Source organism: Tiliqua scincoides, chromosome 2, assembly GCF_035046505.1.
Source record: "Tiliqua scincoides isolate rTilSci1 chromosome 2, rTilSci1.hap2, whole genome shotgun sequence".
Lineage (NCBI taxonomy): Eukaryota > Metazoa > Chordata > Lepidosauria > Squamata > Scincidae > Tiliqua > Tiliqua scincoides.
In genome coordinates, this window is record NC_089822.1 from 215,968,480 (window position 1) to 215,984,373 (window position 15,894).

At 42.1% G+C, this 15,894-nt stretch overlaps 1 protein-coding gene across 1 annotated transcript in view; it reads right to left on the reverse strand.

Moving 5' to 3' along the window:
- The window catches only part of PHF2 (PHD finger protein 2), a 144,276-nt gene that overhangs the window by 62,271 nt on the left and 66,111 nt on the right, over nucleotides 1-15,894 (reverse strand). The window contains exon 2 of the mRNA XM_066614139.1: nucleotides 12,062-12,147. Coding sequence (XP_066470236.1) covers nucleotides 12,062-12,147 — 86 coding nt within the window. The remainder of the gene's footprint in view (nucleotides 1-12,061; nucleotides 12,148-15,894) is intronic.

Consider the following 15,894-nt stretch of genomic DNA (forward strand, 5'->3'; position numbering starts at 1 on the left):
CAATCAGAAACTTCTGAGGACAGAACCTTCTTAAAGTTGACCTGGTTGCTAGCCCTCCTAGTTCATACCCCTCCCAACTGGAGATCCATAGCTGCATTCCAACACGCTTGATCAGGCGCCTCTCTGTCTACTAAAGTATTAAACATTCCAATGGGTTGTAATTCTTGTTGTCTATCCTTTCTGGCCAGCAAAGGAGAGACAACAATCTTTTTGTTTATTTACTCACATTCTTGCAACTAGGAACTGCTAGCAACTTTTCAGTTACATTGTCTTAGTGTGGTTCAGGCTTCTACTGCCAACCTAGGCCTAACATGTACATATTCATGACAGTCCCATATCCGCAGATCCAGTAACTGTGATTTCAATTATTCATGGATCCACAGATGCACCCCTCCCTATGCATGCTCACTAACATCAAGCAGCCTACCTGATGAAGTTTTCTTGCATAAACAAGGCAGGCAGCCTGTTCTTGCAGGCAACCTGTTCACATCACACTATAAGCTTAAACACTTATAGTGACTTTTTTTTTAATGCAAGAAAGCTTCGCCACGTAAGCTGCTTAAACAATGTTAATGGGCACGCAGGGGGCCATTAAAACAGGTGTTCCCCATGTTCACAGTTTCCATATCCACAGATGCAGGTGCACGACTGTATTCTGATTTTTAGAGGGAGCAAATATATTTATCAGACCAACTCATCCGGAGTTCTCATACAAATGAGTAACCTGCATGGTGTGAAATGGCCAGAAGACATTCTGATTGCTCTTCCACTTGAGGAAACTCTCAGCCCAGTCCTAAACAGAAAGATCAGAAGTCATTCACTGTTTTCTGTAACACTTCCTAATAGGTGTGCAAAGGGGTTGATACTCTAGTCTAGTGTATAAAGTGCCACTTCTTTGAAACAAATGATTTTCTACTGGCTAAAATCAATATTCACAAAAGCTTCATACCAGAAATATCTTGAAAATGTTTAATTGAAAAATTATTTAAAAAAAAAAAAGTTTAATTGAAAATTTAAAAGTTTAATTTTGTGCGGCTTCACTCCACAACATGATCCTGACAAATCACTTATTACAGTGATAATAATCTGAAGCATATTCTCTAACTTCGGGCATTTAGAAATCAGATAAGGATGCCAAAAATCACAATGAGATCAAAAGGACTTCATTGAGTTCTGTGCTTGTGTTCAACTGAGACTTCAGCATACTTGATGTTCTTTGCGTTGTACCTATTGCTTTGCTTTTAAGAATTCAGCCAGAGACTTTCCCAGGAGACAGCTTAATTAAAATCTGGCTAAATGCACAACTATAATATATCATTAATAAGTTAACCAGAAGCAACGTTCTTTCCTGAAGCAGCATTTTGTGCTGGCAAATAGGCCAATGCAGGCATAAAAACCTGTTTCCATTTGCAGATTGACTGAATATATTATATCTTCATGGACTATCACTGGGACATTCCACAAATATTCATACACTTGTATCAAATTAGGTAGCAAAGCTAGTACAATGCTTCTGGAGAAGTAAAGTCTCTGCTGGCATCCTCAGTACACAAACTTAAATGTGATGAGAATGATCCACAATCAATATATTTCTTTTTATTTTAAAGTTTAAAACAGCCAAAGGGATAGAGAAGCAGTGATTGAGGCAACCTGGGATAAGGTATGCATGTCATTGTCTGATCTAAATTGTTATTCATCTTACAGGAGAAAACATATTTTCCTGTACAGAAAAAGCTGGGGGTCACTTATAGCCCAATCCTATTCAAATCACACCCTGCTGATATTGCCATGTCTCTGGAGCATGCGCTGTATCCTGCAGGGGGGACAGTAACAGAGGTCTCCTCCAGGTAAGGGAACATTTGTTCCCTTGCTTGGAGGTAAGCATGTGCTGCTTTGATGGGTCTGATCTGATCTGCACCAGTGATTTTGCTGGCTCAAGTGGACCCAGGTAGGTGGATTGCAGCCAGGAAGAGGGACATGATATTGGCCTGTGCTGCTGCTAACACCCCCTTCCTGGCCTCAACATCCCACAGTCTCTGCCCTTATGACAGCAAGTGGAGGTTGCATAGTTGCTTCTGCTTAACTTCCACATAGCCAGGTTTAGGATTCCTGGCTGAAGGTGACAAATTGGACCCTGAATGACAAGATCCATCCAGGGAGTCAGGTGCCATGAACACCAAGTGGACATCTCAACTAGCTTTATGAAGCATGGCCTCTGGGGTCAATGGGGAGCAATGAAAAGCACCTGTACTCTTGCTGTGTGATCTTTGCAGGACTGCCAGGATCAGGTGGATGAGAAGAAAGGTGTATAGTATTCCTCATGACCGCAACTGTGTCAGTGCACCCACTCCACAAGTCTGGAGTATTCTGAACCTCAAGAAAAAAAAATTCAATCTGGTGGTTCCCCATAGAGGCAAAGAAGTCCATTTGAATCACCCCAAAATGGCAGCAGACCAGATAAAACAGTTCTAGGCTCACTGACTGGTCCAGGGTCTGCCAGCTGAGCCATTCCATAATTGTTTGAGCCTCCTGTAACTGCTCTGCTGTGGACAGAAGTGAGTTTCCAGCTAGGCAAGCATTTACCCAGGCCAGTCACCTGTTCACTTTCCTGCAAAGAGGCAGGGACTTTTTCCCTCCTTAGCAATTCACATATCCTTTGAAGACATGTTCTCTATGCGGACTAGTACATATCAAAACTGCATGTGGTTCCAGACAGCTTGAGGGCCTCACTCTCAACTACAGAAATGCAAAGCTATCCCATGGCTCTATGGGAAACCACATCCCTTGGCTACAGACTCCTGGAAGAATACCTCTCATCTAGAAGTATTCATCGTGATCAACTTTCAAGGTGGTACTTGGATCAGCAAACCATACTGCAGGTGCCCCAGTGATTGAAGCTGCAGAGCCTTCATTGAAGATGCTTTTGGAATGAGCCTCTTCCCCAGGTCTGACAAAGATAACTCTGCACTGACAATCTTAACAAAGAATCCTGGACAAAGCACAGCCAAAGGTTTGTCACATCATGAAGGAAAGCTACCTTGAAACATTTTGGCTTGGAGCCAGAACCCCCTTCTTCTCCTTTGGGTGATTATAAGGAAGACCTCAGGAGGAATATAGTGGGCTTGGTCCTGGTCCTCTGCCAAGTTCTCATTCAACAGCTTATTGTCCTCTGGGGAAGTAGCACCCTGAGAATCAGTTGGATCTAAAAGAATCCAGACCCAGAAGCCTAGGAGGATGAGGTTACTGGGCCTGGTACTCAGGGTCCTGAGGTAAAACACACAGTCAGGCTGAAATTGGCACCATGGATTGGAAAGTCTCTTTGGTGCTGATCAGAACCTGTGAGGGGGTTTCAGAGTCAACATCTGCCAACCTTTGCCCCTTGTCAGCTCCTCTGATAGGAGGAGCAGGAAATACACTTACTTTGTTTCTTGGCCTCGTGTTTGCCTGTGCTGGGCACACCAAAGTTCCCTGCAGAGAATCTGGAGCAAGGAGAGGGGACCCTGAACCTCTTTGGATACCAACTGCTGAACCCAACATTGGTCTTGTCTTCTGAAACAATCACCAGGTTGGGAAAGGCCTTGGCTCTTGGGCGACCTGTGCCTCAGGGATGCAGGGCAGAAGTAGAGGGAAAGCCCACTTTTCTTTCCGTTGGGAAGAAGTGAACCTTATCCGCTTCCTTAATGTTACTGATTGCAGGTGAAAAGAAAAAAAACAAAGCAGTATCTTCTCTGGAAGACATGTCTTCTCTCCTTTTTTTGCAGGAGGTGGGGAATAAATGGACTCACCCCTGAAACTGTGGAAGTACTCAATGGCGGTTGCTCTTAAGAGGCTGAAGAAACAGGCAAGCAGCATTGCAGGCACCTTCAAGCCACACTATTGTTGCTGCTTTCATGTGAGCTCTATGCTTCTAGCCTTCCCTACTGAAGAAGAGAGGTGGGAGGCTGATGCGAAAGGAACGGGCCAACGCATTGACGCAGTTCTCCTTCTGGCACAGGATTTGCACAGAGAGTTTTGGATAGCGTTTTCCCGTTTCCTTAACTAAGATGCTTCCATCTTAGCAGGGAGGGAGGGAAAGAGAAAGAAAAAAAAACGGGTGTGAAGAACTTGGCAGGAACCAAGCTGAGATGTTGCCAACTTCTAACCAGATAAGGAAGGTCTGTGGGGCATAAGGTGGCCCCTGCCCTTGGCGTTTCTTCTGCATGTGACTCTGCCTGGTTACCATGAATGTCCCAGCATATAAGACTGACCCAGCCCAGAACCACAAAAGAAGGCATACTGCATTTCTACCACAAAGTAGTCTTCACAAATTTCATTAAATCAAAAGTACTCTAAATGTCATACAAGATGAAATAATTTTCTGAAATATCAGCAGGCTACAATAGTAAAGTGGAGAGCAAGAAGAAAGTTATTTTTATATTTGACATCTGGAAGGCATCCATCATGGAATGTGTTCACCAGACATTCTTTAAAAAAAAAAAATTCTTACAAGTTGCATAATAAGAACAATGAGTGCTGATGTTTTTCACTGCAAATCCTGCAGTAATTAAATCATGACAGAAGCTGTGGGATGAGAGAGAGCACCTCATTTTGTAAAAATAAAAATTAATCTTGTAACAATTGATGTACAGATAAAACTAATGCTATCCTGTAAATACATGCAATAAAGCAAATATTCAGTGAAAGTGGAGCATTACTGTTCATTATTTATTTATTTGTTTGTAGAATTTATATCCCGCCTTTCCACTCCAGAAAGGAGCATGCAAGGCAGCTAACAAAATATGAAAACCATGAAAAATATAAGTATAAGATAAAATATAAGTATATAAGATTTTTATATAAGTATAAAAATCAAACATTTAAAAACAATAAACACAAACAAAACAATTGGTTCCGCCCCCCCCCCAAAAAGAAGAAAAGGACAGGCCCCCTTGTGTCAGCATTAAAAGGTTTGTGTAAATAAAAAAGTCTTAAGCCCCCGTCGAAAGGACTCTAGAGAGGGAGCTGTTCTCAGCTCTAGGGGAAGGGAGTTCCACAAACGGGAAGCCACCACCGAGAAGGCCGTCTTTCTTGCCGCCATCCCCTTCACCTCCACTGATGATGGCACATTCAGAAGGGCCCCCTCTGATGACCTGAGAGGATGGGTCGGATTGCATGGAAGCAGGCAGTCCCTCAAATACCCTGGACCCGAGCCACGTAGGGCTTTACATGTCAAAACTAGCACTTTCAATTCAAAGTCATTCATTATCTTATGGTTCAATTCAAGCCTTAGCTTGAGCCAGCACAGCCATCCCTGCACCATCTCAGAGTGTCACAAATGTGCCATAAGGCATGACTGTGCCTATTCAATGGCTGGACGGGGCAGAGAGCCGTGCTGGTTTGGCAGTGGCAGATCCAACCCTGCACTAGCTGGCACAGGGATGTTTGCGCCAGGCCAGGCGGTGCAAAGAGTGGAAGATGGTGGTGGAGGGTATTTTGCAGGCAGGAAAGGAGCATTTGTGGGCAGGGAGAGGGTGGAACGACGGTAGAAAAGGTCCAGGCCCAGAAAAGGTGTGAGATCTGCAGCAGTGGTGCACACTGCATCCTAATCCCTGGATCTGGCAGCCCAACACTGGCTTCCCAGATTTGCATCAGCTATATAAATAGCCACTGCTAAGAGCACACATTAAATAAAAGCAGATAAGTAATTTCAAACTATGATTTGCTTGTTGCACTATAGTTAGTGCAAAAAACCATGATTTGCCATGATGCCTGCTTTTTTTTTAAATAGGAGGAAAGTTTCTCTCTCTAATTTTCTCCCTAGAAAAAACAGCCCAATCCTCTCCCCCTCAACACCAATGCAGCAAGAACATTCACCAACGTTCTTACAGTGAATGTTTTGAATTTGTTTTCTTTCTTTTTAAAATTCATACCATTCTTTTAAATTTTAAATATCAGAGCAGCTTATAATACATGTAGGGCACAATCCTAACCCACTTTCCATCACTGACATAAGCGCAATGTAGCTACGAGATAAGGGAACAAACATTCCCTTACTTTGAGGAGGCCTCCCTGCGTGCCACCCAACTGCAGGATGCAGCACACATTCCATTGGCACAGCTATGCCAGTGCTGGAAAGTTGGTTAGGGTTTGGGCTGCAGTAAAACAAAAAGATAAATAAAACATGATTGAATATCATCATTATTTTTCTAGCATTACAAAATTATGCATTTATGGGAAGCATATTAAGAAGCCAATGGAACTGCCCTTGTGTCAAACAGCGTAACACAAGCTCTCCCTATATATGTTCCAAGACATACATGTATATGAATGTTGCAGTCATTTGTGGATGTGTCAGTATAACAGCCTTTTTGCCTATGATCCCAGAAGATACTTGATTCTGTACAACACACTGTGGCAGCCAGATTTTGTTGAGTAATGAGAAGCCAGAATGTGCTTAAAGCATTCAATATTGGATTTTCTTTTCAAAAGCACTTGTCATAATAATTGGTATATTACACTTGTCATCTTAATAAAGTTGATATATTCTCATTCCGTGCACCAAAATGTTCTTCTCCATTTTTATGTAGGGGGTATGTTAAAAAGCTTACAAAGTAGCCAATGAGTTCTACAAATCTTAGCGCATGCTACAAATGGTAGCAGGTCATCATATTATGAACGAAAAAGAGCAGAATGTAGATGTCCGTAGGTTTTTTTTTGTTTATGTTTTATTTTTATTAACACACACAAACATACAAACATATAACATACATTTAGGAGTGCTAAATACCATACACCATTACTAATTAATCATACTATATCTCCTAATCTACTTACTCATCTATTTCTACCTCTTATTGATTTGTTCATTTATTTATATAATATACAATACATTTTCCCTTATGCCCTATACTATATTTTCTAAATATTCACTTTCTACCAAACGTAAACTAACTTCAATTGCTCATTAATATTAAAACAAAATAATCTAATTACCAAAATTATCACCTCAGCTATATCAACGCCAAACTAATTCTCCAATCTAATTATACTTTTTTATTCTTTGACATAATAACCACATATAAAACAATTCTTCCACACGTTTACATTTCCAGCCATATTTTTAATACATTCTAATTCATATTTATTAATTTCATATGTATTCTTTTTTTCCCCCTTCAAATAAATTTGGACCATTGTTATTAGCTAAATAAATCCTCCAATTTTCTTTAACCCTCAGATGACCCCTCAGGATTCTTTTTCTTTCTTACTTTCCATTTTTTCTCCTGTAATATCTTTAATAATTTATCTCCATAACAGAGTCTGATAGATCCACACTTTATTATATAGGGTGTGTTCATTCTTCAGTTAACTGGGATATATTTTCCCCTTCTTGTTCCAACAAATTTTGTGATTTGTGCACTCCTGTTACTCTGTCCATCTTATCTTTCTTGATCTCCATCAGCACCTCTTCTTCGTCCTGTTGATCATCCTGTTGATTTTCCTCCTTGTCCACTTTTTCACTCCCTTGTTTATCTGATGCTTGTTTCTTCACATCTTCCAATTGTTCCTTACAGACATCTGTCTGTTGGGAAAGAGTCTCCAGACTGGCTTGAATCAGTAAGGACCAATTCAGCTGTTGTCGCTCCATAACAAGCAATCTCTCCATATTAATCAAGATTTTCTGTATCCACATTTCTGGAACAGAGTCCATTTTGCAATTTCTCTCTAGTTCACTAGATGTCCACAACATATTATTCTCCTCACTTCCACCACATCATTACTACTCTGCCATCCGCATTCCTTACATACATCTTGCAGATAACAGTCCAGTGTGGTTAAAAGAAAACCGTCTCACCATCTCTGGTGCAGAGAAAACAAAGCTCTTTCAAATCTAATGAGAATTATATTTATAGAACGTATATGTTCATAGGTTTTTATGGCCAGTCGTAATCCAACAATTTGACATATTTATTCAGGTGAGAAGACCATGTTTGTGTCAAAGAATTAGAATCCATGTTGAGCAGAACAGATGGGAGCAAACATATTTTCAGCAGAGTAATGACAGAAACAGGGGAAAGTTTCTGGACTTAAATCCTAGGTTAGAATAATCCCACAAATCTGAAATACAGGTCAAACCTTGTTATGCACTGATTTTTTATACACAGATTTGACTCAACACGAATGGCCACTGCAAATGAGAAGGAATGTGCTGCCCCTGGAGAAGGGAAAAAAATGCATCCCTTTAAAATCATAGTTTTAAAAAACTGCTTTTCTTACTGTTGTAGAGAGACAGTCATGCAAGCAATCATTCCATTCTTCAATTGAGCCAGGCAAAGACAGGGGGTCCTTTATATTTCTAATTGCTGACTGCAGGCCCAATCCTATCCACCTTTCCAGCTCCGGTATAACCACAATGCAGCCCCATGGTAAGGGTACACATGTTCCCATACCTTGAAGTGGCTCAAGTGCCAGCCCCTCCACCACAGGATGCAGAGCACACCCCACTGGCACAACTGCACCAGCACTGGAAGATTGGATAGGATGGGCCCTACCCCTCTACAACAGTAAGAAAAGCTGTTATTAAACCACAGTTGTAAAGCGACACACTTTTTTATTTTTTTAAACTGCTTTTATTTAACACATTTTATGGTATCATTTAGGGAGCTCCCAAATCAAACCCTGTGGGTGTTGAGGCAAGACCTTATTCCATTAGGTGCAATGGAGGGGCAAGAAACTTAGAAGTCGATCTTTAAATATATTTTTCCACTGTTTTTCAATCCATGAATTTTTTTTTTATAGTGGTACTCAAACTTTTCCTGCCAGTGGCTCCCTTGACCCCCGTGGTTGTTGGCTATAACTTCCCATCATATTCCTGAGGGCTGGAAGTGACATCATTAAACAGGAAGTGGCCAGAAATATTAACTATATTACATATATTATATTATAATATTATAATATTATATTTATTATAATATAATATTAATATTAAATATATATTAACTACTGTATATTAATATTAATTATATTAATCATATCATTAATTAAATGCAGATCTTAAAAATATAATACACAGCAATATACATGCTTTATAAATGATCAGCTGCTGATCACTGTTGGATGCTGGAGTAGGTAGATTTTGTCTGGTCCAGGAGGACTCATTTTTTTAAACTTTGTAAGCATACCAATAGAATTGTTTTATCAAATGAACTTTGTGAACAACCAGTCTGACCAACATTACACACACACACACTCCTGTGGACCCCAATCCAACTAGTCATTTCTCCCATTCTCCTTGGATAGGATTGAACCCTTCATTAATTTAATAAAATCAAATTTTTCCAGCAGCTGGTGGGGAAAACAAAAATAGACCATGAAAATATATCAGAGCTGATAAGGGTTTGGTTAGGAAGTTGATTTGTCTCCTATACTAGGAGATGCACAGTTCAAGCCTATGCATGTCTACTCAGAAGTAAATCCCATTAGAGTCAATGGGGTTACTCCCAGGAAAGTGTGGATAGGATTGGGCTGGCAATCACTTCATCAATGGCTGATAAGTATTCCCTTCAAATAGCAAGATTCATCACTTTCAAAATACAGCCTTTTCTCTTCAAACAACAAGATTAATAAATCACTTTAAAAACAGTATCCTTTTTCTGCTCCTGGCCAAGTAAAGTGTGTGCTTGCCTCTCCCCTCCCCCTTTGCCAACTGTATGGAAGCAACTTTAAGAGTCCTGATGACTGGTAAACTAGGAAGTGTTTTATTTGGGGAGGGGGAGGAAAGTGGGAAGGTTTGGAGATCAAAAGGGGGGAGTGGAAGAGGGAGGGGGTTGAAAAGAGAGATTTCACTTTGATGAGAAGTGATCCCAGGCTGGGAACTAGGAACCAACCAGACAAGGATCAGCGAGGGTTAAGGACTGCAAGCCGAGCATGCTCAGAAGACGGCAGGGTGGCAGCAGCCACTCTCGCAGCTGAGCAACTCCCGTCTCTTCTGCTTTAAAAAAAAGCACAGACGACGGGCAGAAGACAGGCTCGTATTCTGCCCAGGGGTGTGACTGTATCGCTGCAAGAGGACATCGCCGCCTCCCCTTCGAGTTCCTGGCGCCGCCCTAAAGAGCCGTGCCTCACAGTTTAAATAACACTGCACTAGGGGTTGCAGAACAGAACCCCAGTGGGTAAAGAGGGACGACCTGTACTCCGAACTGCTAGCATCTCAAATTTTAAGTTTCATTTCTTCTCATGTAGTCCTGCCTCATCTATCTATTTGTTATAATCACTGGTTCATTTTATCTTTTACTTTTAAACCATGATAAATTAAATATCACATACATTGCTGTGTTGTTATAGAAGAATTTCATCCAAGGACTTGGACAGAAAATTAACATTTTATCATCTACAGCAGTAATTTTCAACCTTTTACATCTCACGGCCCACTGACAAGGCACTAAAATGGTCAAGGCACAACACCAGATTTTTGACAATTGACAAGGCACACCATGCTGCCAGTGGGGGCTCACATCTCCCACTGGCCCTATTAATAAATTACCTTCCCCCAGATTCCTGTGACACACCTGTGGACCACTTGAGGCACACCAGTGTGCCACGGCACAGTGGTAGAAAAAGGCTGATCTACAGGGAGGTCATTACTGATAAGCAGAATTTTCTGCCACATTGCTTCTTTTCCAGATAAGTTATTCAACTGGAAAATTATTCCCTTTACATATGACTTATGCAACCCTTTCCTGATGTGCACTTTTTTCTAAGAGCTGCATGGCTTTGGCTGCCAAACTCACCTCAAGCAAAGTGAACATACTGAAATCTTTCAATTTATTTCTGCTATTTGTCTTAGCATAGTATGTAGCATAACAACAACAACAACAACAACAACAACAACAACAACAGGTATTTATATACCAACTTTCTTGGTCTTTATTCAAGGCGGTTTACATAGGCAGGCTCTATCTAAATCCCTTATTAAATAGGGATTTTTACAATTTGAAAGAAGGTTCTTTCTTTCAAGAACCACTACATTCAGGTGTTTCATTCTGATCTGGCTTCACATTCTGACCTCCATCCTCCCACGCTCAGAGCAGATGGAATAGCTCGGCTTCAGCTTGTCAGCTGCTTCAAGGTCGCACGGTGCCGGTGGCCTCGAACTGGCGACCTTGTGGATGTTATCTTCAGGCAGACGGAGGCTCTACCCTCTAGACCAGACCTCCTGCATTATGGCAATAAAATGTGCCGTGCCATATTTCTAATCTGGTCCTAACCATGTTTCCTCAGAAGTATCATGCAGCCTGATCCTCTGCCTCTTTACCTGGAAGTAAGCCCCACTGAGTTCACCAGCGCAAATTCACATGGAAGTGTGCATAGGGTTTCAACTTTCGGCTTGCTTCACAGATTTATCCCTTGATTTCTTTGATACACTTGATGACTGTGTATCTTCATGGGTCTACAAACACCAATGAAAACCACTGTGCTTGAGGAGATGTGAGGATATACGTATGAAAGTTCTGCTCAGTAGTGTTATATTTGTTACAGTTCATTGAAGATGAACATGCATGTTGAAATCAGTTCTTAGAATTGCAAGTTTTTTTAAAACTGACAGTGCAAGCCTATGCATGTTTAATCAGAAGCAACTCCTATTCTTTCAAAGGGGTTTACTCCCAAGTAAGTGTTTATACAATTGCAACTTCAAAATATATATATTTAATTTCAGTGCTTGTTTACTTACATACTGATATATTGATCACTAACAGATTATATGGTTGTAAGTTGCATACATTTCAGTAGATTTTTTTTTTTTAAACAGTGAATTAAGGAAGAAGGGAATAGTATAATGGAAAAACTCAGGACGCAATCCTAACCAGCTTTCCAGCACTGGCATAGCTATGCCAGTGGGGCATGTGCTACATCCTGCAGTTGAGGGGCACTCATGGAGGCCTCCTCAAGGTAGGCAGTGTTTGTTCCCTTACCTCGGAGTTCAATTGCCCATTATGTCAGTGCTGGAAAATTGGTTAGGTTGCTGCCTCAGTTAATTAGGACCATGGAGTGATCTGGTAAGAGTCAAATAACTTTTACTTACAAGTAGATTTCCCATGGGTTTTCTCACAATTTGGACAGTGATAGATGTCAATATCTGGTGCCTCGTCTTCTTCTACATCAACACAACTAAAATAAAGACAGAAACAAAGAATCATTAGAGTCTCTTCTCAAAGACTCAAATATGCAAAGTAATCAGGCATTTCATAGAGCTGTCACAATGAAACTAGGCAATGTATTATTATTATTATTATTAACAGTATTTATATACTGCTTTTCAACTAAAAGTTCACAAAGCAGTTTACAGAGAAAAATCAAATAACTTTGGCTGATCCATGACATGACGACTCGGCCTATGTCAGCTACAACCAGGTTTGATTCATTGTCTCACATATTGGGAGAACATTAGGTTAATGCACCTTTCCAAGGAACTGTAGCCAATCACAGTTCAGGTCATCTGGACCTGAATTATAAGAATACACTGTGACAGCACCCTTAATATCTTTAGCACCACTCTATTGCTGTGGTGCAGATGGGTTAATTATTAAAATTATACCAAGGTTATACACCTCTTCCGTCTGAGCAATGTCAGACAACAAGGATTTGCAATAAAGGTTCTGCAGTTCACATAGCTGACTTAACCTGACCACCTCCCCCCCCCAAAAAAAAAATCCCAAATGGGTGACAAGACCAAATAAGAATGTCACTTAACTCCATTCTCTTCTTGTTCTCCCTTCACAATTAGTGTTTTATTCAATAAAACATTATCAGGTCCAAGGATAACAGCGCTAAAAGCATGGCTTTGAAAACTAATCAAAATTAGGAAATGAAGTGGCTGCAGAATTCTGATGATATAGACCAGTGGTTTTCAACCGCTGTGACGCGGCACACTGGTGTGCCACGAGGCTGCCTCAGGTGTGCCGCAGGATCAAAGGAGGCAGGCAGCAGCTGCGTGCCACATGCGGGAGGAGTGGCTGCTTTGAGCCTCCCGCGGCAGGCAGCACAAGCAAGGGAGCAGCCAGGGAAGGGGCTGGTCAAAGCTGCTTTGCATCCCACGCAGCAGCTGAAGAGTCCACTTTGAGCTTGCTCCTGCTACTGAGCACGACTCAGGCTGCAACCTGATCCTACTTTCCTGGGAGTAAGCCCCGTTGGCTCCTATGGGGCTTACTTCTGAGTAGACATGCATAGGGTTGGGCATAAGGAGGTTGTTGCCTGCCTGCATGCTGATTGGCCAACAAGAGAAGCCTGGAGGAGCCAGGAGGTGGGAGCTACGGAGTGAGTGAGTGAGAAGAGGGAGCCAGAAGCAGGTACATAGCGAGCGAGTCTGCTGAGCCCCCAACCAAAGGTTTCAGGGTCCCTGAAAGTCCCTTTTCCTTGCCAGTTTGCCTGCAACTCCCCAAAGCGACCCTCCTGCACTTTGGGGCTTTTAGAGGAAGGGTGCTGGGCCACAATCCTATCTACACTTTCCTGGAAGTAAGCCCCATTGACTGTAATGGGGCTTACTTCTGAGCAGGCATGCATAGGATTGGGCTCTGGGCGTGCTATCCCATCCACACCTTCCTGGAAGTAAGCCCCATTGACTACAATGGGGCTTTCTTTGAGCAGGCATGCATAGGATTGGGCTCTGGGGGTGCTATCTCATCCACACCTTCCTGGAAGTAAGCCCCATTGACTATAATGGGGCTTACTTCTGAGCAGGCATGCATAGGATTGGGCTTTAGGTTGCACTCTTTTTTCTCAAATACACAATCAGGCAATTAGCACTTCTCTCTCCTCTTCTCCCCCACCCCACCCCCTTCCCCAGGAATATCTCCCCCCAAAATCTCACAATCACATTTAGCAACTCTCTTATTGTCCCTCCCCTCACTTGTCAGCACCTTCCAAAGATACAGAATCACTGCCTCACATTCTCTCTCTCTCCCCCACCCCCAGTTTAATCCTGCACTTGTTTCAATCCTCACTGCCCCTCACCCACATTCTCCACTATGTGATCAATATGCCCTGTCTTTGCCAACACTTTCTGGCACATTTGATAGAAATTTGAACATAGAATTTTTCCTCCTTTTCAGACACCACATATACTTCCCTCTCCATGCTTCTTGTCAATTTTTGTCATGTAACAATTTAATTGTATTAATTTCATTAATTCAAGATTAACTGTAATGCAGTAATTTAATGTAAGTAAAAAACTGGTAGTGTGCCTTGACAATTTTAGTGCCTTGTCAGTTTGCTGCGCGCTGAAAAAGGTTGAAAATGGCTGATATAGACTCACTTTTTTCAAAAAAGGAAATTAATAGTTTTTGTAGCTGCTAAATGAAAAAGAATACAATATATCTTGCAATCCTCTGCTATAAGTCAATCTATGTTGAATTGAAAGACTCACTCCCATCAGATACTCTGGAACTGCTGGTGAAAATGACCAGAGGCTTAATATGCCCGCCAGTGACCCACCCAGGATGCACCAGAGCAGGTAAAGTGGTGGAGAGATGGCGCAAGGGAGGTTTAGGGGAGGAACAGGGTTGTTTTAGGAGAGGAACTGAGGGCAGTTTGGGGGAGGAAGAGATCCTGGCAGCAGTCATGCATGCTGGATCCTACTCCTCTTTCCTGGCCCAGACCCAACTCCTTCCTCACCTCAGACTTGCACCAGCAAAATAGCTAGCATGGGTTCGAGGAAGCTTGTTGGCAGTCTGGTTAACCCACCAAACACCTTAGCATGCAGCTCACCCTCTGTTAGCATGGCTGCATGCTATGGAGTGGTGAGGAACAGGACTGGGCTGTGTTATTCTTTTCCTCCCCCTCTTAAACACTAGAAACTTACTCTACTTAATTAAATGAGCCCCAACTCTCAGTCCCCCACAAAATCACTTAAAAATCCTTTTAGAAATTAATATATTTGTTCCATTTGAACAACCGAGACAAAGTAGGTAAACATATGTAAACATGTCTATTTACATAACATGCTGTAGATGCAGGGTCTTTGTACAGAATCCCAGCACCATAACAAGTAACAGTTCACAAAAGTCCACCCCAAACAAAACTGAATTAACTAATGCACTTCTTTCTTTCCTCACAGAATATGGATTTACTCTGCTAGTAGAACAACATGGGTTTTTTGGTCTGAACAAGATGTTTTGCTGCCAAAATTCAGGTCTGCAACACGCAGTGAAAAAGAAAAACAGGATGCACAGCTCACGGCAGTTTTTAGTTGCCAAGAAGGTGGTTTATCACATGGCAGATGCTTAGGACACCCATTGAGGTTGATGGCATAAAATCTGAAGCAATATAGTGTGGGCCGCAAGCAGGCAGCATGAACGCACTCTGATGGTAGAACGCTTCATACTGGGGGGAAGAAACTAAATTGCAAAGAAACCAAGTGGCCAAGATAAGGGACACTGTTGTGTAATCAAAGCAGCAAGCCAAGAAATCATCACACAGAGAAGAAATCTTTGTCAAGCAGCAAAGTCAAATATGATATTTTTGTCTGAAACGGTTTGGCTTGCAGAAAGCCTGCACTGGCTACTGCTTCACAAACACAAACTAGATGCACCGCCTAAGCTAAACAGATCCAGACTGCAGCATGAAGCTGTCAGATTACATTTGCTGTCAACTGCTGACCAAGCTCCATCCCAGACCTGCTCTACCTTGGCTTAGCCAAGCTTATCCTAGTTTCAATATATCAGCCAGCTGACAGCCCAACCCTGAGCTTCCCAGGGCGCCCAGGCTTGGCGGCTCTGAGAAGGGCTGCCGCCGGATCCTGCACCTCCTGGGCTACCGTGGGAGGTACCTCGGGAGAAGGGGACTTTCATCCCCTTCTCCCAGGTAAGGTAAGCAGCCCCACAATGGGGCTACTCGCTTTACCACCGTAGGGCACAGAGC